Source organism: Pygocentrus nattereri, chromosome 24, assembly GCF_015220715.1.
Source record: "Pygocentrus nattereri isolate fPygNat1 chromosome 24, fPygNat1.pri, whole genome shotgun sequence".
Classification (NCBI taxonomy): domain Eukaryota; kingdom Metazoa; phylum Chordata; class Actinopteri; order Characiformes; family Serrasalmidae; genus Pygocentrus; species Pygocentrus nattereri.
In genome coordinates, this window is record NC_051234.1 from 15792788 (window position 1) to 15818316 (window position 25529).

Genomic DNA, 25529 nt, shown 5'->3' on the forward strand with positions numbered 1-25529 from the left:
ATACTTATGTTTGGATTTTGGGCTCAAAATAAGAATTCAGATTCAGCTTATCCCTTTGCCAAGTGATCCGATTTAAAGGGTGGTTCATAAAATTCGAGGCTGAATTATTCGTGTACAGTCCACCTGAAACGGTGCAGCATTATTCTGGTACCCAGCAAACACGGTTAAGGTGTGACAGTCTACCCACAACATTGACACAAGGCTGAAATGTAAATCCCCCAAAATATGTGACAACGTTATCTGACAATGTGAAGTAGTGGCAACGTTGTCAGTACGTTCTCACTGCAAAGAGGAGAGGCGCTGTTTTCCTTGTTACATTTGAATCTTTCCATCTTTGTAGTTTGGTCGTTCTCTTTGATAATGCAAGTTATCAATTATACCTTAATTATCATTTTCACACCATTACTGGATATTCAAATAGAGCATAAATATTCTGGAAATACACTCACTGGCCACTTTATTAGGTACATTCTTCAGAGATTTTGGTTGGTTATTTGAGTTACTGTTGCCTTTCTATCATCTTAAACCAGTATGCCCATTCTCCTCTGACCTCTCACAGAGTTGTGGTCATGTGATTGGCTGATTGAACCTCAGGATCACTATATTCCAGGGCAGCAGGTGGCATCCTAATAAATTTGAAAGACACCACCTCTTTAGACATGATATCTGCAGCAGAGTTGAGTGCCAGGACACTAAGGGTGTCTTGAGGAACATCTGACCTCACTGAGATGTGTATATTTAAACATCACACTGATTTTGTTGTTTTTGTTGGACACTGTATGCTGTCACCTTAAGGCTACTCACACCAGTAAATGTCCTGTATAAGTTCCTGATTCTCATGGTTTTGTGATCATTACAGTTTAGATGTTTCTGTGAAGTTTTAAAGAAAATATATTAACCCCAGACCTTCTCTGGTGCAATTGTTTCAAAGCAGCACTGCGAGTGCACATTAATGAATATTTTCATAGTTTGAAATTGTGTCCGTGTGTTCCCAGGACTGAAAAAAAACCCTCTACTTCTTAAGCTACTTCTGTACTCCTCTTACTTCCATATAGCTTAATCCATTTTGTAGTCGTTTTGTAGGTCAGTATTAGTGTGTTGCTAAAATGATCATTATAAATACAGCAAATTACCTAAATTATTAAAATATGTGATTTAAATATAATGGCACTAGCAGTAACACTTGATATTTATCACCATGGACACTTTCTTGAGCATTAATAGTTTTCACATGCAGCTTAGAGTCGTAGCAGCCTGATGACAGTGATGCTTTGCCAAGTAGAGAGAAGGGCAGTCTGTTCAAATTTGAGATCATACTTGCCACATAGCATATTTTCCATCCTTGGCTATCTTTACGACATAATCAAAAACATAATTTTGCCTCATTTTTTCAGCTGTACATAGAGTGAAGGTCAAGGTCTTGCAGTTAGGGAGTTGCACAAATGTTACAAAAAAGTTACAATTTGAATTGAATTGTGAAGCCTGATTGAGAATACTAAAGGTAGACATTGCAGTGGATCTGGTGAAAGTGTAAAGGTGACAGGGGTTGAGGAGAAAAATGTGGCACAGGCCCTGTAATGAGCTGAGTGTATATTTAGAGTCAGCTATGACTACAGGGCTAGAGGTGGCATTCCCACTAACTCTTTCTCTTGCTCTCTCTCTCTCTCTCTCTCTCTCTTTCTCTTTCTCTCTCTCTCTCTCTCTCTGTCTCTCAGGCCAGAGGTTGCTATTTGGAATGTTAGTGATGTTACTTGTAATGTCCACAAGTCACTCTAGAGGTAAATGAAGTGTCAAATACTTAAAAAAGGTAAAATGTATTATTGACTAGATTGTGAAGTAATCACAGTCTGCTTGAGTTTCAGATCAACTTGTGACAACAAGTTTAGCAGCTAGAACAATGGGAATTTTATTCTGTGATGAGAACTTTATAGCTGAAGAACTATCTATCTGTATTAATCCTCTCCTTCTTACACAAACACTCTGTATACACAAACTGGCCACTTTATCATGTACCGTCAATGTAACTTCACTCATTTACCATTCTTTAATATAGCTGCACCTTGTATTTCATTGTGGTTTTCATTTATTTCTCTGCATAATTTGTTAGCCGTTTTTACCCCGTTCACTGTTCTCAGTCCAGCAGTAACACTGAGTTGTTAAAAAATGTCAGCAACAGTGCTGTGTATGATCCACTCTCTGCAACACCCCTACCACCCCTACGCACACACACACACACACTAACATGCCACTGTAATTGTAGAACTCCAAAGTGGACCTGATAAATGGACAATGAGTGCATACACATTAGATACCTGTTTTTGTACATTGTTAGAATATACTGTTATACATATGGTTCATACAGTCATATGCAAAAGTTTGAACACACTCAGTCAAAATATAGAATTTGTTTATTTTCCTAAGTTAACACACCCTCTACATAGAACAAACTTAAATGCACTGCCAATTTTAATGCATAATTTCTATTTACTGAGTTAAAAATGCAGGACATTTATGACACACACGCACGCATAGATAATCATACAACTTTCAAACACCTAGCTGTCACTTTCCCATCCTTCTCTCAGTTGCTATTATATTGCTGCACTGCATGGAAAAAGTAATTGGGAAAATGGGCCTTTTGGGATTTCTTCTGAATCCACATTCCTCCCCTAGCTGTGTCTGTGCCTGCCCACCACTACTGCTCTTTCCACAGCCCCACACTAACTATTCCAAAAATCTCTATATATGGCTTCCCCCATAGTAGACCACTGGGTGGAGTAATGCTCTCACATGCACACATATTAAAATGCACGTACAAGAGTTGGAAAGAGAAGGGAAGGGAAGAGAGACAGAGTGAGAGAGAGAAGGGAAGGCAAAGAGAAGGGGGAGAGAGAGGGAGAGACTGGGAGTGGGAGGGGGAAAAAAGGAAAAGCTGGCAAGCATCTGATTTGTCAGGAGGGTTTCCCAGAGCGCTCTGCTATTCGTGTCCCAGCACTCATGCTGCACTGAGCCTCGACAGCCGCCTGCCCTCTCTGCACTGGTTACCGTCCAACCTAGAGCACGCTCAGAGAAGGAGAGAGCTTGTGTATGTGGTATATTTTAGGCAGGTAGAGAGCAAGAAGTGTTCTATCAAGAAGAGGGAAAAGTAAGGTGAAGTTATAGAGTGCACTCAAGAACACAGATAAAGCCTCTCACTGCTCCATTATTTTAACTCCAGTCTGAAACTCTTTCATCATGGAGGTGCTAGAAGTCCCCAGTCTGCAGCTGGATGCTCCTGAGCAGCAGAAGACCCTCACAGAGATTTCTGATGACGAGGTCAACCTGCCACCCTCTGATGATGAGGAGGAGGCTGCCACCACCTCGGAGGCCAAGTCCAAGGAGACTGCAGAGAAAGAGCAGGTAGAGGAGGGAGATAAGAGCACTGGCCAGATGAATGGAGTGATGATTTTGTCTCTACTGGATAAGATCATTGGGACGGTGGACCAGATTCAGCAGACGCAGGCCGGCTTGGAGGCCAGGCAGCAGGAGATGGAACGCTCAGTGACTGGCATCCAGGGTGAGCTTACCAAGCTGACCAAGAGCCACACTACCACGGCCAACTCTGTCAACAAGATGTTGGAGAAGGTGCGTAAAGTCAGCGTGAATGTGAAGACAGTGCGCAGCAACTTGGAGAAGCAGGCTGGCCAGATCAAACGGCTGGAGAGCAACGAGGGCGAACTCCTGAAGAGGAGGAACTTCAAAGTCATGATCTACCAGGTGAGGGAATCTGTGTGTGTGTGTGTGTGTGTGTGTGTGTGTGCGTGTGTATGTATGTTTGTTGTTATACATATTCAAGACAAAAGTGTCCTGACATTATAGGGATGTCCAAAAATGTTCACATTAAAAAACTGATGAGACAAAGCTATGGTAAGGTTGTTAAGGTTAGGACATTTATGGTTATCCTAAGATAATTACCTTTGGCCTACCAATTACTTCTTTCTATAGTATAGGTGCTTACATATACATAATACATATAAGAAGCATGTATAGCCCACACATGCAAGTGTGTGTGTGTGTGTGTGTGTGTGTGTGTGTGTGTGTGTGTTTGTGTGTGTGTGTGCATTTAATGTCTTTTGGGTGTGGTGCCCATGCAGATGGGGACTAAAAGAAACAAAGTCATAAATCCATGCACAAGCAATCTACCCTAATCATATAAGATTACCATATGAGGTTATATATTAATATATTAATCAGATTATGTGCATGAATAATATGGATATGGTTCCTATTACAGTGAGGGACAAAATAAGCAACATCTGGCTTAGTTATCCATTTAAGCTGTTAGAATCATATCCAAATTTGCTTCCTTTCTTGTATGTTTATGTTTTTAGACACTCTATTGCATTTTAATACCTATCAGCAGTGGTTACTGAAAGGTCTGTTTACATGAATGGGATTCTTACCAAAAAAAAAAAACTGGAAAGCTCTAGATTCTCCTTTTTTGCTATTTACACTTCAGAGAAAATATCTGAATATATAACTGCTCGCATATGGAGCATTGCTTGTGATTTTCAGATGACCTCCTGCTGCTGATCACGCCTTGTACCACACCCAGTTCAGAAGCAAACCTCAAACTATCATTTCACTCTCTTTTGTAGAATTTGGCTTATTCAGATTACACATTTAGGACCATGAAACATGTGCACAGAACAGCCTCCTGACTAAAGTTTAAAATACCTTTAAAATACATTTATTTTGTGTTTTAACATACTTTCATACTGGCTATAAAACTTGCTTTGGCTGCCTGCTAATATGTGCTATATGTGTGGAAAGAAACTCTGGAAAAATTGAGGATATGGTTTTACCCAACAGATAAAGTGAGAGAGTGAGAGTAATGTTTTAGTATACTTTCAGTAAAGTTTCCTCCTGACAAAGATGTAACTTGAAAGATATGAAAACAGAGAATCAAGGAGGGAGCACAAGAAAAATTGAGAGTGTAGAGCTGGGAAAGAGGAGAAAGGCAGAGCAGGGAAGAAAAAATAGCAAGAGAATGAAACAAGGGGGGAGAGAGAGAGAGAGAGAGAGAGAGAGAGAGAGAGAGAGAGAGAGAGAGAGAGAAGCAGTTTGTGTCTGAGTAGCAGCTGGTTGGTTGTTGCCCAGGCTGTCTGTAGTTGAGGCTTTTCTGAATCTGGATGCTGTAATGTGTAATAGCTTGCAGCTTTGCACAGTGGCGCAAGAATATTCAAAGTTTCCACATACTGAGTCAGATGGGGTAGAAGAGCCTGCCTCATGCAAACACACACAAGCACTCTCACATAATACAATGAAGTACAATGAAGACATGAAGGAAAACAGCAGAGTTCTAGAACTGGAACAAGTAGAACAGAAACTATTGGTACCCATAATGTAGACCTTGTTGACTTTACTTTGAAAACTTGAAAAAAAAATGTCAACAGGTTCAAACTTAAGTAACTTTATATATGAGTTATAGTTACTTTCTACTTTTCAGTGATCCACATTTCTACAGCAAGTAAGATTAACTAAAAAGCCCAATAATTTAATAGTTTCATTTGAACTGGCAGAACTCTACTTTTTCAAGTTACATCAATAATCTTGAGCTTGTTAAGTTAATTTGAATCAAATACTGTACATTGTACTACTATCAATTGAAAGAACTCCATGAAAATAACAAAAACACAAAAAAATAACAAAAACACAAATTTAACGTTTAGCATAAGAATATGCTATGACCCAAAAATAACATTTTGTGAAGAGAACTAATGAAAAATTACAAAAATAAGAGAAACCACTATGGAAATTGAAACGTGTTTTTGGGCAACAGACTTTTCAGTCAGTATGAACCAAATTAATTATACGTTATATAACAAAAGACAAAAGAGCCAGTATTGCTACATTTTTAAAATACTATCAAAAACTGTGCTCAAAAATATTCCATATACTGTGTTACATTAAAGTCAGTTATACAAGACTAATTTTGCTCTCTTTATAATGAAACATGCAGTTGGTCAGTGTTCTACTACAATTTTAACTATATGCATAATATGCTCAGAAAAGCATATTGTATTGTATTGTGACATAATTTATCATGATAAAGATATGTATTGTCTTATTGCCCAGCCTTAACCCATTCATCTACTGAATCACTCGTTCTCACTCTTATTCACCATAGCTATAAAGCTAGCTTTGGCTGCCTGTTAATACGTGTCATATGTAGGGAAAGAAACTCTGGAAAAATTGAGGTTATGGTTTTACCCAACAGATAGAGTGAGAGAGTGAGAGAGATACAGAGAAAGAAAAAGGGAAAAAAAGAGAGAAATCCACTGGCGTATTTATCATCATTAGTTATGACAGACAAAGAAGGAGTAGGTGGGATAGATAGGAAAAAGTGATTCATATATAGCATGTAAAACCAATGAGAGAATAATTATTGTTAAGTCAATAGTGAACAAGTTCCACAATGCCCAACGATTATTTTACTACTTAAAGTTTTGTTGTCATTGTCAAAGACAAATTCCTCTACAGCAGGAACTCTGTGAATGAGAGAGAGCAACAGACACAAAGAAAGAGAGAGTGGGTTCTTGTTAGGGAGAAAAAAGTGTTAAAAAATTTTTCTGTGTTAAAAGTTACTTTTGCCTTTTGCTCTTTACTCCTTGCACAGCATTTCATGTACTCATGTACTTTCTGTGCTTGTATGTGCAAGGGCGATTCCGACTTTGTGATGAAACCCCTGAACCGCTGGGTGCTTGAAGGAACAGCTATAGTAGCCAGCCACACCCAGGCAACTTCTCTCCTCTTTTCTCCCACACAATGCTAACACTCATTACACATGCTGAAAAAATGCAAAAGGAGCAAAAAGCTAAATTAAGTTTTAACATAAATAATCAGTTAGCACTTGACTCTTTTACTTATTGAGAACACACACAGTTCACGCAACCCCCACCCCCACCCTTCACACACATAGAGCTTCGTTCTCAGTAGGGACAGGCTAGTTGATCTTCTGTAAGAAGAATCTGCTGATGTTATAGTAACCACTCACACTGTGGGAGTGTCTAAGACCGCATGCATACACACACCTACATTGGTGTCCACACCTTGTCAGTTCTCTGGCGTGATAAATTCTGCTAATGCAATCCAAATGTGATGCTGTTTGTACCATGTTCTTGGCTAGACTAGAAATATAGTAATATAATCACTTAAAAACATAAGGAAATTATATTTAATTATATAATTCGCCATATCCTGCATTTTACTTGTATTCTTTTTCCAGATGCCCACTTACCATGACCTTTTACCAACCTCTCTTTATCTCCTAGAATTAAATAGGCTGTTTTTGCTGTGGCATCTTTGAGACTGATATATAAAAATGTCCTCTGTGTTCTGATTGGCTTTCCTGTACTGTGCTTCATTCAAAAAGAAACACTTTTTATAACAGCAAAGTGAATAGGTTAAGCTGAATGAAGTTAAGCTGCTGTAGATTGAATAGACAGGTATTTGTGTTGGCTTTCGTGACATTACATAAAACACTGATCAGCTGGTTTCCATGTATAGATTGTGTGAACTGGGGAATGAAGAATGCATTCTTTACATACTACATGAAAATTGTGTATTTAAAAAATGGGCCCTTTATTTGAACTCTTGGTCTGTGTATAATTCCATTGATTTTTCAAAATGTATGCAGAATAGGGAGAGACAGAGAGTGAGTTAGAGAGAGAGAGAGAAGAGAGAGAGAGACAGAGATGGAGAGAGAGAGAGAGAGAGAGAGAGGGAGAGAGAGAGTGAGTCAGAGAGTGAGTCAGAGAGTGAGGGGGGGGTATTAGGGTGTGGCCTCATAATGAAGCACATATTTACCAGGCTGATTCATCTGTCAGGCATTCTCCCTCCTTTTTTCTCTCTCCCTCCTTCTTCCACTCCCCTCTCTCTCCCTCTGTTCTCCCTTCCACTCCTCCAGGTCTTTTCCCAATCCCATCTGTCTCTGATTTCTCTCTCAACTCTCTGTCACACATATGTACACACTGTCCCCCCCTTTGCACTCTGTCAATAATGTCCTCCCACACCAGCCACTCCCATGTGCATTATCAAATCACTCCAATATTTCACTCACTCCCACTTCATTCATCACCCATTGATTTCTGCAGATCCAAACATTCTGCCTTCCATTACTACCATTATTCATAATCCCAAACATGACCACAAGCTCCTCCTACCCTCTTAATACCCGCCTGCTTATGGCACAGGTCACAGCCAGAGTGCAAAACAAATATGGCTAAAATTTATTTCATTTAAAAGTGATTGTGTCATCCCCTGGTGTTCCCAAGGCTGAAGCCCAGTCCTTGTTTTAGAGCTACACTCTTAAAATAAATGTGCCGAAAAGGACTCTTTGGAGTGATGCCGTAGAAGAAAGTTTTGTTTTGCAAATTTTGAGATGTGCCATTGGGAAGAAATGTTAAAAAAGTAAGTATTCTACACCAGAAAATGCTCAAGTCAAGAACCATTACAGAGCAGATAGCAGTTGTGTTCAAACCAAGCAGACCATAAAACTATTAATAGTGAATTAATGAGTCGTGAATTGTTCAGTCTAGCTGTGGTGAAACAGCTTTAAAGCCAGACAGAAAAATGTGACATTGATCTCTCCTTTCAAACACCCAGAGTGTATAATATATCTCAGAAAAGAGGAGAGATTGTCTTATGTAAGCTGTCTACAGATGGAACAAATGAGTTTGCCATTTATATTGGCCCTGGCAAATGTTGCAGTTGAGGGCTGAGAATTAATGTATTTTATCAGCCTTTTTCAAATTGAGCAGCCTTATATGGCAAAGTTACAGAAATACCTCAGTTATCTACGTCATTTAGAAAGACCAGTTTGTCTTACATCTATTTGGCATGCGTTCTACTGAGGTAAGTGCTCTCTTACCATTGCCAGGAGAGAAAGAGTCCAGTCTATCCTCATATTACGTCAAGCAATTAGCAAACAACATATGAGCTGAAACAAAGGGAAGAAGTAGACATCTGGACTCTCAAATGCTTAATTAACACACACATGCACACACAAACACTTGTGAGAGGGGAAATAGAGACGGCCTGTGGAGACTATAAATAGATTGCATTGCATACTTTTGTGATTGTTCGGGGGAAGAACTTTGGGTCCTGTCTTCCTGTGTGGGTTTTTTTTTTCTTCATGTTTGATCCGGGGTTCTCCCTGACTAGCCAAGCCTGAAAGCTCATAAAGCAACAGAGGTCGGAGAAATCCTCGCTGCTCTGTTTGGCCTTGGTCCATGGCACCCTACATGGCTTTATTCGCTCTTGGCACTCGTGACTGTTTTGTTTTTTTAGCCAGTTTGGGTCATGTAATTCCTCCCAGTTCTTCGCAGTTAATCTCTGTGCTTGTCTGAAACATGGAGATGGCTCGGGGCTCTCTGGCCTGCTCTTGCTACAGCGAACACTTTTGGCATTACTCCTCTCACACCCCTCCCACACACACACACACACACACACACACACACACACACACACACACACACACACACACACACACACACTTTCACACTTTCTTACTTTTGCTCAGTTTTTCCACAATTCTTCCCTTATGCTTGTCTTCGCAGATGTATCATTTATCATAGATCTCTCCAATGTTTATAGTTTCCCTTTCATGTTCAGACTTGATTTCTCAGATGTTAATATAGTGAAACATAGTTCATCTTGTAGATTATGTTACTGTTGTGGTGTTTTTCAGTCTATTCTATTGCTAGTTGAGTGTTCTTAAGGGTAAAATCTGCGTTTTGCTTTCAGTTTAGTTGGTATATTGCTTTAGTAAATGAATTCTTACATATTACAGGTACAATAAACTATAGAAAAAAGTTCCTTCTATTGTCCTAATTACATGTTAGGAGTGGAGGACATGTAAGAGACATCAGAGATGTGCCTTTTGCATGAGACATAGACAAATGGACAGAGCGTGCTATGGTGCCACCCAAATCAATTCAGTGAGATCATTATTGCTGTACAATAGAAGGCACCACAAATGTGCTTAATAAAAATGAAAACTTTCTTGAGGAGAACAGTTAAAGGGAGTGACTCTGCTGCACTGTGTAAAAACAATAATCCTATATAGCACCATATTCAAATACTATACTTTATTCTTTATTCTGTCACCTTAGTCCTGTAGAGACATTCCTGCATATAGCAGTGATGTCTACTGTGCTTTAACTGTCTTTGGTATAGCTGTGCAGATCTGCATGGTTCCTTGGACTGTGTCCATTGTGCTCCTTCTGTTTCTATTATATTAACTAAGTAGAAAAACATGGGTAGGCAACTCCGTTTCTGAAGGGCTGCAATCCAGCACAGTTTGATGATTTTCCTACTCTAATGCACACATTCTTAGACTGATGAGGTATATTTAAGCAGAAAACCATGACATAGTACTGAGTAGATTTTTTGGTATGATAGCATGTCTCCAGTACTCTGGTAAACTATTTTTACCAATGTAAAGACTTCTAATTAAAATCCTTTTCTTGGACCTGGTCATGTTTAGTGTGGTATCCCACTGTGGGCGGTGCTCTGAGGATATGCTGGCGTTCCACACAGTCATAAATCTCTCTGTAAACACAGCCCTCTCTGCTCTCCCATTGTTATTGGAAAGAGTAACTCAACAGCACCATGGCAACAGTGAGTGTGGTTGGAGGCAGAGTTTTAAATCAGGGGGGTAGGATAGGGTAGATGCCAAAGCACTCTGGCAGCATAACAGGTTCCGGTACAGTAATTCTTTTGTACCATAATGGGTGCTGGATCATGCCCACTTCATGTATGGTATCTGAAACACCACAAGAAAAGGATTGTCCTAGCACATTACAGTGGTCCCAGAATGTAAAAGACATGCTGTAGCGTTCCGTGCAATATGACAACACTTATGTTGGATTTCATGTATTGCATTGAAATTATGTAAGCAAGCCCTTTATGTGAACTTCTGCAATTGTACAAGTTTTTAAAAGGCCTTAACTGGTTCTCAGACTCAGATTGCATACTTTCTCACTGTGCCAGGCAGAGTCCTGTCATGAAAACATGAATCACCTAACTCAGTGCCTGAATTTAAAGTGAATCATAAAGAATCCTCAAGCACACAGCTGTCGCCAATTGTCTTCATGGTCACCATGGATACATCTGTTGACCCATTACTATGGGTTTGAATGTTTGTGGATAGTAGCAAGGAAAGATCAGGTTTCCAAGGCTGAACCCCAATAACAACCATTTGATTCATCAAACCCTATTCCCAGCAGGCAGAGATAGCATGCCATCTCTTGATATAGTAATCTTTCCCACTCTGGTATTTTCCCCTTTAGAGACTATGTTGTCCAGTCTTAATAACTCAAACTTTTTGCTCTGTTCTCTGCATCAGTGTGTGTGTGTGTGTCTGTGTGTGTGTGTGTGTGTGTGTGTGTGTGTGTGTGTGTGTGTGTGTGTGTGTGTGTGAGAGAGAGATCAGTCTCTGTTTACTGTCTGTATAGCCTACATACTTTTATTTGTGGTTGTCAGGCCTGCTTAATTGAATAAAAGTCTTCTGGATCCTTTGGTCAGATGGTTATTAGGCCAGCTTTAACAGTGACTAACAGTAATCTCTCTCCAGAAAAAATGTCATAACACTTTTTCAAAGAACTCATTCTCCTATTTTGCATCATGGGACTGCCTGTCTCTCTCCTCAGCCCTCCCAAATTTTTCCTGTTTGTTTATAAAAGGCTTAAAAAAGATATTTGCCTTTCCTAAAATGACAGTAGGAGAAAAGAGCTGTTTTTGAGTGAGTGTGTTGCTGCATGTGGACACACTGAACATCTGAGGTTGTTCAAAACAAATTATAAAAGCATATAATATGCAGAATCTCCATCTCCCCCTCCCTTTTCTTCTCTTTCCCTTGCTCACTCACTTTTTTCTCTCTCTTTCTCTCTCTCTTTCTCTCTCTGTCCCTCCTTCTCTCTCCCCCTTCATTTCCTGACTCATATTTTCTTTTCCTGGCATGATCAGGTGATGTAACATGTAAAGAGGATTCCCTGCTACATAGTACCAAATGGTATATACCCGGGAAACCCCCTCCACCCACTGTGCTTCCTCTCCTCTGGCTGTGAGGTCATCCTGTGGGTGGGGCTTTGGGGCTGGGACAGAGTGGCTCCTAAGGGGGAGGGATTCCCCTGTTGTCATGGCAACATAGTTGGTTGCAGTCAAACAGATGTAAAAAGAACTCTTCACATGTGACTAAAAAGAGGGGCCTCTGTTAGTAAGTGGAAACCTTCCACTGTCCACACACACACACACACACACACACACACACACACACACATAAACACACAGCTAAAGCCACATACACCTCTCTTCATTTTTCTATGGGCACAGCTGAGAAATAAGGTCTAATGTCATATATATTTTACTATTTATTTTGATTAATCATGTTTTAGAAAAACATACACATGAGAAAATTATCAGTGACTTTTGATTTGTATGATATGCTAATAGAATTTCATTGCAGGGTAGTGCTTCTTAGCTTGACAAATATTGAGGGTGAAAGAGAGGGAGGGGTAGGGGTAGATAAACGAGAGAATGTTTCTGCTGACTGGTAGCCTTTAAGCCAGCTGAACTCAGCATATGATTGCACACACATACTGAGAGAGAGAGAGACAAAGTTATACCCTTCAGCTATAACATTACCAAACAAGATACACATCATACTGGCACAATTATAGCTTTATAAACACCCATATGCAGTACAAACTCTCACATGACACACAGACACTATTGGAACCATTTTTTCATTTTTTATATAGTCACAAATCATGCCAAGCTAACACACCCTCGCCCCTCTCTTTCTTTATGTTCTGACTCATGGAAAAGTAAAGTTGTCTGCTCTGTTTATAACATATTTACTCTGCTCTGTCCAGGCAACACAGTGTGCGTATAGTATGTCAGGTACTAGGCTGTGGACATGGCCATGGCAAATATTAATTCACAACTGAAGTGAAAGAGAGAAGAGACCTCTTTTCTTAAATAAAATTTCAAATGTATTTTTGTATAGCGCTTTTTACAAGTGATGTTGTCACAAAGCAGTTTCACAGAATTCCAGAAAAGACAAAGTTTTAACAAGAGCGTAAAAAGCCCCAGGTGAGCAAGCCAGGGGCGACAATGGCAAGGAAATCTCCTTCAGAGCTGAGGAAGAAACCTTGGGAGGAACTAAGGCTCACAAGGGGGGACCCATCCTCCTCTGATCAAACTACCTACAAATGATTATACTACTAATATTAATAGCAGTATTATTAGTAGTAATAGCTAGGAGTCTATGAAAACTTCAGTGTAGGGTGGGCAGCTAGTCCAAGGCAGGTGGCGGTAGCTGGGGTGTGGGCAACTGGTCTGAAGTGGGTAGCAGGAAAGCTCAACAGTCAGTCGTCCTTCAGTGTCCGGCTGGACATGTGGGTGTTGGAATACTCGTATACTCGGAAAAAAGGCAGGGAGATGGAATTTGTTTTATTCTGTTTGTTTGTACGTAAAACAGGGAATGTGAACATGTACAGAGTGTGGCTAATGACTCCGGCAGATCTGACTAAGACAGCTTAACTAAAAGGAGGGAACCAGAAGGACACACAGACACGAGAGCTCTCTGAAACCGTTTGGCATCCCTCCGCTCCACAGTCCACAAACCTGAGCGACCGCATGCAAGCAGCGGGATGACAGCACCAGCGTCTCAGTTTACTATAATTCCCTGTGTTCTGGATCTGCTGCCTTTATCTAAGGGAGAACATTACCTACCAAAAGCTAAATTGAACAAGTGAGATTTCAGCCTAGATTTGAAGATTGAGACTGAGTCCCGAACATTTTCTGGAAGATCATTCCAGAGTTTGGGGGCTTTGTATGAAAAGGCTCTTCCCCCAAGTGCAAGCTTAGGAATTCTAGGAACTATTAATAAGCCAGTCTTCTGTGATCTGAGTAGTCATGATGGCTCATAATAGGAAATAAGGTCTTGCAGGTACTCAGGAGCAAGCCCATGACTTTATATGTCAGTAAAATAATTTTATAATCAATAAGGAGATTAACTGGCAGCCAATGAAGTGATGCTAGCACTGGACTGATATGATCAAATTTTCTAGTTTTAGTGAGGACCCTGGCTGCAGCATTTTGGTCTAATTGAAGTTTGAAAACAAGAAAGCAGGACTTGTCTACCCTGCCCGGATCAGGGTTACCGGGGCCCCACCCTGGAGCCAGGCCTGGGGGAGGGGCTCACCAGCGATTGTCTGGTGGGCGGGCATTCACTCATGGTGCCCGGCCGGGCCCAAAACGAAGGAGCTACATGAGTCCCCCACCACCGATGGGAGGGGCAGTAGTAGGGATTCTGTGCATTGTGGATAGTGTCCAAAGGCGTGGGCCTTGGCGTTCTGACCCTCGGTTGCTGAAACTGGCTTTTGGAACTTGGAACGTTACCTCACTGGCGGGGAAGGAGCCTGAGCTGGTGCGCGAGGTTGAGAGATACCGGCTAGATATAGTCGGGCTCACCTCAACACACAGCTTGGGCTCTGGGTCCAATCTCCTTGAGAGGGGCTGGACTTTATTCTTTTCTGGAATTGCCTATGGTGAGAGGTGGCGGGCAGGTGTGGGCTTTCTCATAGCCCCTCGACTCGGCGCCTGTATGTTGGGGTTTTTCCCGGTGGACGAGAGGGTAGTTTCCCTACGCCTTCGGGTTGGGGAACGGGTCCTGACTGTTGTCTGTGCTTATGCACCGAACAGCAATTCAGAGTACCCAGCCTTCCTAGAGTCCTTGGGAGGGGTGCTTGAAAGTGCTCCTCCTGGAGACTCGATTGTCCTACTGGGGGACTTCAACGCTCACGTGGGCAACGGCAGTAAGACCTGGAGGGGTGTGATTGGGAGGAATGGCCTCTCTGATCTGAACCCGAGTGGTGTTCAGTTTTTGGACTTCTGTGCAAACCACAGTTTGTCCATAACGAACACCATGTTTGAACACAAGGATGTCCATAAGTGCACATGGCACCAGCACACCCTAGGCCGCAGTTTAATGATTGACTATGTAGTCGTGTCATCGGACTTGCGGCCATGTGTTTTGGACACTCGGGCAAAGAGAGGAGCTGAGCTGTCAACTGATCACCACCTGGTGGTGAATTGGATCAGGTGGTGCGGGAAGATGCCGGTCAGACCAGGCAAACCCAAACGTATAGTGAGGGTTTGCTGGGAACATCTGGCAGAAGAACCTGTCAGATTGATCTTCAACTCACACCTCCGTCAGAACTTTGATATTGGGGGAGGTGAGGGACATTGACTCAGAATGGGCCATGTTCCGCTCCTCCATTGTTGAAGCGGCTGACAGTAGTTGTGGTCGCAAGGTAGTTGGTGCCTGTCAGGGCGGTAATCCTCGAACCCGGTGGTGGACACCCCAGGTGAGAGATGCCGTCAAGCTGAAGGAGTCCTACCGGGCATGGTTGGCCTGTAGGACACCAGAGGCAGCTGGCAGGTATCGGCAGGCTAAGTGATCTGCGGCTTCAGTTGTTGCCAAGGCAAAAACCCGGGTGTGGGAAGAGTTCGGTGAGGCCTTGGAAAGTGACTTTAAGTCGGCTCCGAAAAGATTCTGGCAAACCGTCAGGCGACTCAGAAGGGGAAAGCAGTGTGCCACTAGCACTGTATATAGTGGAGATGGTGTGCTGCTGACTTCGACTGAAGACGTCATTGGGCGGTGGAAGGAATACTTTGAGGACCTTCTCAATCCCACCAACACGTTCTCCAGTGAGGAGGCAGAGTCTGGGGACACGGGAATAGGCTTGTCCATTACTGAGGCCGAAGTCACTAAGGTAATTAAAAAGCTCCTTGGCGGCAGGGCTCCAGGGGTGGATGAGATCCGCCTCTCAAGGCTCTGGATGTTGTGGGGCTCTCTTGGCTGACACGCCTTTTCAACATTGCGTGGACATCGGGGGCGGTGCCACTCTATTGGCAGACTGGGGTGGTGGTGCCTCTTTTTAAAAAAGGGGACCAGAGGGTGTGTTCCAACTACAGGGGAATCACACTCCTCAGCCTCCCTGGTAAGGTCTATGCAGGGGTACTGGAGAAGAGAGTCCGGCTTATAGTCGAACCTTGGATCCAGGAGGAGCAGTGCGGGTTCCGCCCTGGTCGTGGAACACTGGACCAACTCTTTACCCTCTCCAGGATTCTGGAGGGTTAATGGGAGTTTGCCCAACTAGTCCACATGTGCTTTGTGGATTTGGAGAAGGCATTCAACTGTGTTCCCCAGGGTATTCTGTGGGAGGTGCTTTGGGAGTACGGGGTACATGGCTCTTTGCTACGAGCCATTCAGGCCCTGTACAAACAAAGCAGGAGTTTGGTTGGCATGGCCGGCAGTAAGTCAGACTCGTTCCCAGTGAGAGTTGGACTCCGTCAGGGCTGCCCTTTGTCACCGATTCTATTAATAATTTTTATGGATAGAATTTCTAGGCGCAGTCAGGGGATGGAGGGTGTCCGGTTTGGTGGCCTCAAGGTCACATCGCTGCTGTTTGCAGATGATATGGTCCTATTGGGGACATCAGGCCGTGAACTTCAGCTTTCACTGGATCGGTTTGCAGCCGAGTGTGAAGCGGCTGGGATGAGGATCAGTACCTTCAAATCCGAGGCCATGGTTCTCAGGCGGGAAAGGTTAAGTAAGATTTGAACCATGATAGGGCTGTGATTCCAACCATGTTTTCTAAGGAGAATATTTTGGTCTATTGTTTCGAAAGCTGCGCTGAGGTCAAGTAGCACTAACAGGGATATGTAGCCTTGATCAGAGGCAAGAAGAAGATCATTAGTTATCTTAACTAGAGCTGTCTACTGAATCTGGACTGAATCCAGATTGGAATTTTTCATATATATGGTTCTTATGTAGATATGAACTAAGTTGTTGGGCCACAGCTTTTTCTAAGATCTTAGCTATAAATGGTAGGTTAGAAATGGGCCTGTAATTAGACAATACGCTATCATCAAGATTTGGTTTACTGATCGGAGGTTTGATAACTGCTAGTTTAAAAGCTTTGGGTACACAGCCCAGTCTAAGGGATGAGTTTAGTATAGTTAAAAGAGGGTTTATAAGAACTGGTAATATTTCTTTTTTTTTTACTGGGAGTAATTTTGAGGGAATTGCATCAAGTGTGCAGGTTGTGCAATTTGCAGAGGAGATAATCTTCTCTAGTTATAGCTGTGGGTGTGGGTAAAAAGTTTCCAGCCTTTCGTCTACAACTGTGTTTTGTTTTATATCAGCTAAGTCAGATGACAGCCACTGTAGAGTAAAGAGATAGAGCTGTGAGCTCCTCAGGGAGTTTCAGCATGGTTATGATCCACAGCAAAAATGCTTGAATCGGGTCTATCATAACAGCGTTATAGTAAACACTTTAATATAAATTGGTAAACCTCAACCAAGTCCTTGGGCCTGACCTATGATTCATATTTTTGCTTGAATCCTAATACACAGAAATAGAACATTTAAGTAAATAAGCAGAAGAAACTCCCAGTCACATCAACAAAGTTGCAAAGTGTCTCAATGTCAAATACATTTTCCAAACAAATTATGCTTTGTGTTTACTGCAACTGCAATTTAAATAGAATAAAATGCAAAATGTCAGGAAGAAACTCTTATGTTCCATGATACACAGTACTGTGCAAAAGACAGAGACCACCCTTCATTTATTTAATTTCCAGTTAATTGGGCCATTGTGTACAATTTATTTATTTCTCAGCATCAGAAAAAGCACAAAACATATATTTAAAAGAACAAGTCCATTTGCCTTTATTTCAGCTTCCGTTATTTACTGTATCTGCTGTGATATTTTTCCACAACTCCAAAGTTCATTCGTAGAAGTTTTCTACTTTTCAGAATCCAAGTAACACTATTGCATGTTTAGATTTGTCCAAGCCATTGTTCTGAGAAGACCAGCAGTTTATTTGTTTGATTTTTTTATCAGTAAAAGCTACTTGACAGCTATGCATCAGACCTATAGTGCTAAGTTTTAGAAACTCATTTTATTCTTCACTTATTTTCCTTTGACTTTCTCCTTCCTTATGCAAGTGGATTATCTTCTATATAATCTCCTCATACATTTTATCTTCACCATTAAACCTAACATTAAAAATTTTCTGATATAAAATCTTTATTACTAATCCTTATGTTAGGCCAGTTGTGTACGCAGCTAATAGAGATTCTACTACAAGCTCTCAGCCAAGTGGAATTTTTGGAGTTACTTCAAGAAAAGAGATGAACTGATAAAGGCATGGAGAACTTAGCTGTGTTGATTTGACAATGAAATCAAGAATTAAATTTCGGCTTAGATAACATAATAAAATTCAAGACTATATAGAAAAAAATATTGGGACACACCTCCTAATTATTGAGTTCAGGTGTTTCAGCCACATGCATTGCTAACAGGTGGATAAAATTAAGCATATAGCTTTGGCAGTAAAATGTGTCATACTTTTGAGCTCAGTAATTTTAAACGTGGCACTGTCATAGGATGCCACCTCTGCCACAAGTCAGTTTGTGAAATTTCTGACCTGCTAGATCTGATCCTGACAACTGTAAGTGCTATTATTGTGAAATAGAAGCACCTAAGAGCAACAACAGCATAGCCACAAGGTAGTAGACCATGCAAACTCACAAAGTGGACCCGATGAGTGCTGAAGGTCACAGTGCCTATCCAGCGCACAATGCAAGGTGATAAGTGATAAGTGATAAGTGATACTTCTTTGATCCCACAACTGGGGAAATTCCACCTCCGCATTTAACCCATCCGTGAAGTGAAACACCACATACACACTAGTGAACACACACACTAGGGGGCAGTGAGCACACACTTGCCTGGAGCGGTGGGCAGCCCCAACCACGGCGCCCGGGGAGCGGTTGGGGGTTAGGTGTCTTGCTCAAGGACACCTCAGTCATGGACTGTCGGCACTGGGGATCGAACCGGCAACCTTCCAGTCAGAAGTTAGGGCCAGATCCCTAACCTCCAGACCAACTGGCATAGCTGGGTGAATTTGGTGTGAAAGAACTTGACTGGCCTGCACAGAGCCCTGCCCTTAACCCCATCAAACACCGTTGGGGTAAACTAGAACAGAGATTCCAAGCCAGGCCCTCTCATCCAACATCCGTGTCTGACTTCACAAATGCTCTTCTGGATGAATGGGCAAAAATTTCCAAAGACACACTCCAAAATATTGTAGAACGCTTACCTGAAGAGTGTAAGCTGTTATAGCTGCAGGGGGAACAACCTCCATATAATTGCCTATGAATTTAGAATGAAATTTCATGAAAGCTCCAGTGGGTATTCCAATATGTATTCCAATACTTTTTGTCCATATAGCATGTTTTCAATGTGGTCCTAGTGGGAATGGGAGAATAAACTGTTCATTCTAATGTAATATTAAGGTATGTTGAATGTACATGTGTTTTTCTTGGTGGTCTGTGCACGTTATCTAAATAATTTGTACAATTTAGTTTGAGTAAATGAACATTGTTGGTGGCAGTTGCATGGCTGCATAAGATCAACTACATATCAGATTCATTTTATAAGGCAGACAAAATACAGCCCTATAGTGAGTTCAGTCAAATTTGAAGCTGAGCAAGTTCAAGTCTTTATGTTTGGAGTCGCCTTTGCCTGGGAAACTCTCACTCTTACACACACACACACACACACACACTCATACACATACAGCTAGTTTTCAAGTGTGTGACCCTTCCTGTCTGTGGAGCAGAACAATGAGACATTAATGAGAGGGGTGGGTCTTTGACTTCTGGCTGGATGAGGTGATTGCCTGACTTCCTGTTACATGTTTTCCATGTTCCTGTCCTTCCATTCCAGCATCTTTAAAAGAATGCTGTTTACATAGATACAATTTAGCCTGATCCTACACTGATGATTATACCACAAGGACAGGCTTATGGAAATGTCTTTACTGTGCTTTGAATTTATCTTCTGCTTAAATCTGAATTCTCCTTCCAAAATTTTATCTTAGTGTTGATATTTATAACCAGGGGAGACAATGGGATTAAATAAGCAAATTAATGAAAGATAGTTATTCTCTCAGCACAGCAGTGACCAACATGATAGTGGCATGCTAGTATGTATGAATTATGAATATATGAGGTACAGTAGCTTTGCTGTTTTTTTTTTTATCTGTGCATTTGCATATCGCTGCTGTTGGAACAAAACCTCTTATCTCCATTTGTTATATTTTTCGCAATACTTTGTTTTCCTTCTTACAAATGTATACAGACATGGTGATGACACTATTACAGTACGGTGCAAAAGTCAGAGACCACCATTCATTTAATTTACCATCAAAGTAAATATTTATTTATTCATTTTCAGGATATATTTTTGATGAGCTTAGACATAAGATAATCCATTTGTGTAAATACGGGGTTGGAAAAAATCCATTCACGGCGAACAGACAACTCAATACTATGCATCTAAGAGGATGTACAGCTGTCAAGAAGTCATTAATAAGAAAAAGCAATCAAACAAAGAAGCTGTTTGTGTTCTCAGAACAATGGAATCACCACACTAGAGCCGGGACCTCAACATGACTGGATTTGACTGCGGTTGCTTGGATTGTAAGAAGCAGATATCCGTGGAGATTTCTTTGAAAACCTGAAAGCAAATCTTTTGAAAAGAATAAAAGGTGTAATATCATATATAGCGTTTTATCAAGGCTTATACACTTCAAAAGCAAAGGATGGGCATACAAAATTCATTACAAAAAATATATTTAGTTGTTTTGGCAACTATGTTATTTTCTGTTATGTGTTTTGCCTTTTTTCTGCATGCACAATGCTGTACAATAGGTTAGGTTAGAAATTATTTGTTAATTATTTGCATGTCAAATTTTTTTCATGCGAACTTCATACACTTCATACACTGTGGAGGAGCAAAGTAACGTTTTAGATGTTTAAACATTTTAACGTTTTAAAAGTCAGTTTTTGTCAGCACAACCTGCAGAAAAAGATGCGCTGAAGGTGTTATCTTGGTGTCTTACACACACAGACACACACACACACACACATCCATGCACACGCACACACATAAACACAGGCCCCTCAGTCCTGCGTCTCAAGGTTGAGCCCTGGCTTTGAGGCTTTTTTTGGTTGTGGAGAGGGAAACAGATGAATTTCCACCCATATAAAAGCACCTTCAATGCTATTGAATGACTGCAGAGCAGTTCCCTCGATCAAGGCCCTCCAAGACACACATCTCTCTTTCATCACCTTTTTATAATACAGCAGAGGACAATTTAAAAAAACAATGAGCATTTGTTTGCTACTTTGGAGACAGTGTGTTTGTGAAGCCAAGTGACTCACTGCATCACACCGGTGGAAAAAAAAATTCACTAATAGGCTAGAGCTTTGTGTTGTATACAGGAACCAGAGGCTTCCGTGAATGGAATGCAGAGAATGAGAGTAGGGAGAAGGCCTGGGTGGGACAGAGGTGGGAAGGGAAGGGCAGGGAAAAAATGAAGAAAAGGACAACAAAAGAGACAGAGCTCCTCTAGAACTTAAGCACCACTCCAGCTGTGTGTCCATGCCCCACATCCTTGGAGGTGGTGATTGTGTATGTGTGCATACGTTATTGGTTGAGTACAGCTAGAGGCTTGAATCTTGCGTAAGTTAAGAATAAGAACATACACACCATGGCCAACTTTATTAGGCACACCTAACTTATATATACACTAATTGTGCAGCTATGCTGGAGATAGCAGCAGCTGAGCTACCTCTCCCAATGTGTAATATATAGTGTGCATAAGCATGCATAAGTGTGTCTGTATGTACGTATGTGCATTACCACGTGTACATGCCGAGAATGTGTGTGACTGAGTGTATATGTGTGTGGTAGATCATTTGCAGTGCCATGAACAATAGAACCATTAGGAGGATTAAATAGAGACATGATATTCATTGTTTTGGCACTCTTACAGGCTTGGCAAAGGAAGAAAATTAATTTTTCTCTGTCCGTAAGGAAGAGACTTGACAGTGGAAAAATAAATGATGGGATGAAAAAAAAATGGAAAAAGAGTTAGGGAGGGTGGAGGGTGATATGGCATACTTGAGAATGATCGTCCCAGCTGGTAGAGGTACTTTTCCAGCAAAAGAGGCAACTGTGTGAACACACACTGTGCTCATACCTTTCCACATTTGTTTAGATTTGACTTTTACAGGCTATGCTCTGGGACTTTTCAGTGGCAGTGTATGCATCTTAGCCAGGACTTATGAGCTTCAAGCTCTTTACATGAGCTATGAAAACATTGAAACTGACTCTACCGTTGTTTTAGGTTGCTTGATATAAACAAAATACTATATTGCTATATATTATGATTGCGATATCTTCTGATACATCACAAACATATTGGTGTAGGTTTGCTGTGACATGGTGAATGGTTTGCATGTGAATGGTTTGGTTCATTAAAAGAGTATTTCAGCCTAAAACTAGCATTTGTTATTTCACTTGTTGTGAAATACATAATGTTCTGTAGTGCAACACTGCTATTAAATACAGAAATTATACTTCCTAGTGATAATATATCTTTCTGCATTAGCCTGCTCTTATGTATCTACACCAAAGCGTTTTTGGTTCCTCCCATCTTGAAGATAGATTAACTGAGGGATTTTTTTCGAGTTGTTAAGCAGAAAAACTCTTACTTTCTGGTCTGACGTTCTACCACTGTAAGAGACAAGTAGGTATGTTTACAACAGAGGTAGCAATATTTCATGTTGGCTTTTGCTTGGGTGGCATTTTATTGATGTGTAATGCTTTTTGTATGTACAACGTTTTAGTTACCAAGATTAAGGCCAGGTGTAAACATGGTAATATTAAAATACAGTAGTACACTGACGCCAATAAAGACAGTACCTATGTGAAGTGTGTATTACTGTGTCAATATGTGTGTGGGGAAATATAATGCAAAAGATTGTATATCTGCTTATAGAATCCCTAATAAATAACTCTCTGTCCCTATACAGGATGAGGTGAAACTTCCCTCCAAAGTCACAGTGGCCAAGTCTATGAAAGTGGCCCAGCCAGCTGAGGGTGAAGGTGAGCTGGAGCTCAAAGCAGCTGTGGAGGAAGGTGGAGAGGATGGAGGAGAGAAGACTCACATTGACCTGTCCTCTGATGAAGAAGAGGTGGAGATTGAGGAGACCATTGAAGAGACTCGGGCAGAACGCATCAAACGCAGCAGCCTGCAACGTGTCCAGAACATCAAAACGGTCTTCTCCAAGGAAAAGATGGAGAAGACCAAACAGAAGACAAAAGAAAACCTGGAGAAAACCAAGCAGAAGACCAAAGATAACCTGGAGAAGACTCGTATGAAGACCAAAGAAAACTTGGAAAAGACCAAGCAGAAGACCAAGGAGAACTTAGAGAAGACTAGGCAGAAGACACGGGAGAATCTGGAAAAGACGCGGCACAACATTGAGAAGAAAATGGGCAAGCTCAGCACCCGCATGTCTGTCAATCCAGAGCGCAAAGAGAAGCTGAAAAGTTCACAGAAGAAGATGGTGAAGTCATTCACGCCTGATCACACCATTTACGCTCGGTCCAAGACCGCTGTGTACAAGGTCCCACCATTCACCTTCCATGTGAAAAAGATCCGTGAAGGGGAGGTGGAGATCCAGGGCACAGAAATGGTGGAAGTAGGTGGGGAGACAGAGGAGGTGGAGAATGGAGTGATGGAGGGGGGAGAGGAAGAAGAGATGGAGCTGGAGGGAGGAGAGGCAGGGGAGAGGGAGGACAGCCCTGAGTTGCTAGAGGCAGCAGAAGATTCTGAGTTAGTGCTTGTTGAACAGGATCATGAGAGAGATAGTGACTAGACAGAGCATTGTATGTGTTTGAGTGTGTGTGTGTGTGTGTGTGTGTGTGTGTGTGTGTGTGTGTGTGTGTGTGTGTGTGTGTGTGTGTGTGTGTGCGCTTATGCATGTAATGTGCAGAAATTGGGAGTATTGTTGGAAGTTGTTGGCTAAAGTATGTGAGGGTGTATGAATGTGTGTTTGTGTGTGTGTGGGTTGGGGGGGGTGTGTGCTCTAGTGTCTGTGTCCATTTAATTTCAAAAATGATGTCACATTAAGGTGTAGGGAATGGTCATAAAGATGGTGGGCCTACTAGTCGAAGTAACCTGATCGCTCATTTAAGTTGATTTTCCAGAGGGGTTTGGGGTAAGGCGAAGAAACCCCTTAGAAAGGGGTTCTGGCCATTTAAATAACAGCAAGTGTCGACAAGAAATCATTGCTACAACTTGAAAGCAAGGTGAATATGACAGAGGGATTATGAAAATTGTCAGAGATGGAGAATCCTGAAAAACAACTTTCTTATTTTCTTTGCTTTTTTAATTAATGTACTACTATTACATCTGCACCTAGAGCTATTCTAGTCAACAAACTCGATTTTACTTACAGGATGCAGTGAAGAGAGGAAACATGAAACAAAATACAAAAACAAGCATCTGGAACATCTGAGTGGTATTTTTTATATATCTTATTCTTAGATTGTATGTGGAAAATTTTCTTTCTTTAAGATGCACAGTTATTATTTTCTGTTGTTACACTGAAGTTTGAGCATTTTGTTTAATGTTTTTGTTTCAGTTTTAATAGGGATGATCCAGATTTATCTTAAACCAGTAAACAGACTCACACAAGTATCAGAGGCCAAATATGGAACTGCTGCAGCTGGCTAGCACCTTCCAGCTATTGTAAGAAGACAGGCTGACATGTCCCCATTAAGTAAACTCCCCACAATAGTCCTGGTTTGATGCTCTTTAGCCTATTCCCTTAGGACTATGACAGAGACACCATACATCACATACAACACTTAGCTGAAAAACTAAAACTAAAGCTAGGTAATCAAATCAAGATTAACCAATGTTTAAGCAATTGAAAGCCATCAGTTTTTCCATTGCTGCAGAGTGCAACGGCATTCAATGATGGCTTTGTCTAATGTAGTTATACAAAACCAAAGTGCCCCCTAGTGGCCAAATCTGGTAGTGACACATCAAGCTAACGCAAACCGAGAAACAGTCAGAACGAATATAGGAGTGTATATAGGAGTGACTTCTACAGAAACATGCCAGCAGCATCTATAGATCAAGAGCACAGTGTGTGTGTGTTCTGTGCTATATATATATATATATATATATATATATATATATATATATATATATATATTTTTTTTTTTTTTTTTTTTTTTATCAGCCAAACATACAGAGGCTGTTATATAGCAATCAAGAACAAACTCATGCCAATGAATACAATATTTGTACTTCTTTGTATGCAAATGTAAATATAGTTCAAATGTGAATCAATGCCAATATACTACACAATCTCAGAATTCTTGCACTGCACAGTTTTGTGTTAGCCCTACTTAACTAATTACTGAACCTTCTACAAGCTAAATTGGGTGTGTTATCATACAGCAAACACAACAATGTACAGTGCATAGTGTGCCTAGGTGACTGAGAGCCACTGCATTCCACAAAATGTTTGTAATCTTCTC

At 41.2% G+C, this 25529-nt stretch overlaps 1 protein-coding gene across 1 annotated transcript; it reads left to right on the forward strand.

Annotated features, from left to right (window-relative positions):
- The first annotated feature begins 2934 nt into the window (after positions 1 to 2934).
- cavin1b (caveolae associated protein 1b) lies at positions 2935 to 23889 on the forward strand. The gene is made up of 2 exons (XM_017696151.2): positions 2935 to 3756; positions 23006 to 23889. The coding sequence occupies exons 1-2, from the start codon at positions 3235 to 3237 to the stop codon at positions 23852 to 23854; spliced, it is 1371 nt and encodes a 456-aa protein (XP_017551640.1). The 5' UTR covers positions 2935 to 3234; the 3' UTR covers positions 23855 to 23889.
- The last annotated feature ends 1640 nt before the right edge of the window (positions 23890 to 25529 follow it).

Excerpts from the sequence above, each read along its gene's own strand:
- cavin1b (XM_017696151.2), top strand. The coding sequence starts at position 3,235 with ATGGAGGTGCTAGAAGTCCCCAGTCTGCAGCTGGATGCTCCTGAGCAG. Across the intron at positions 3,757-23,005 it reads TCAAAGTCATGATCTACCAG|GATGAGGTGAAACTTCCCTC; the intron begins GTGAGGGAATCT and ends GTCCCTATACAG.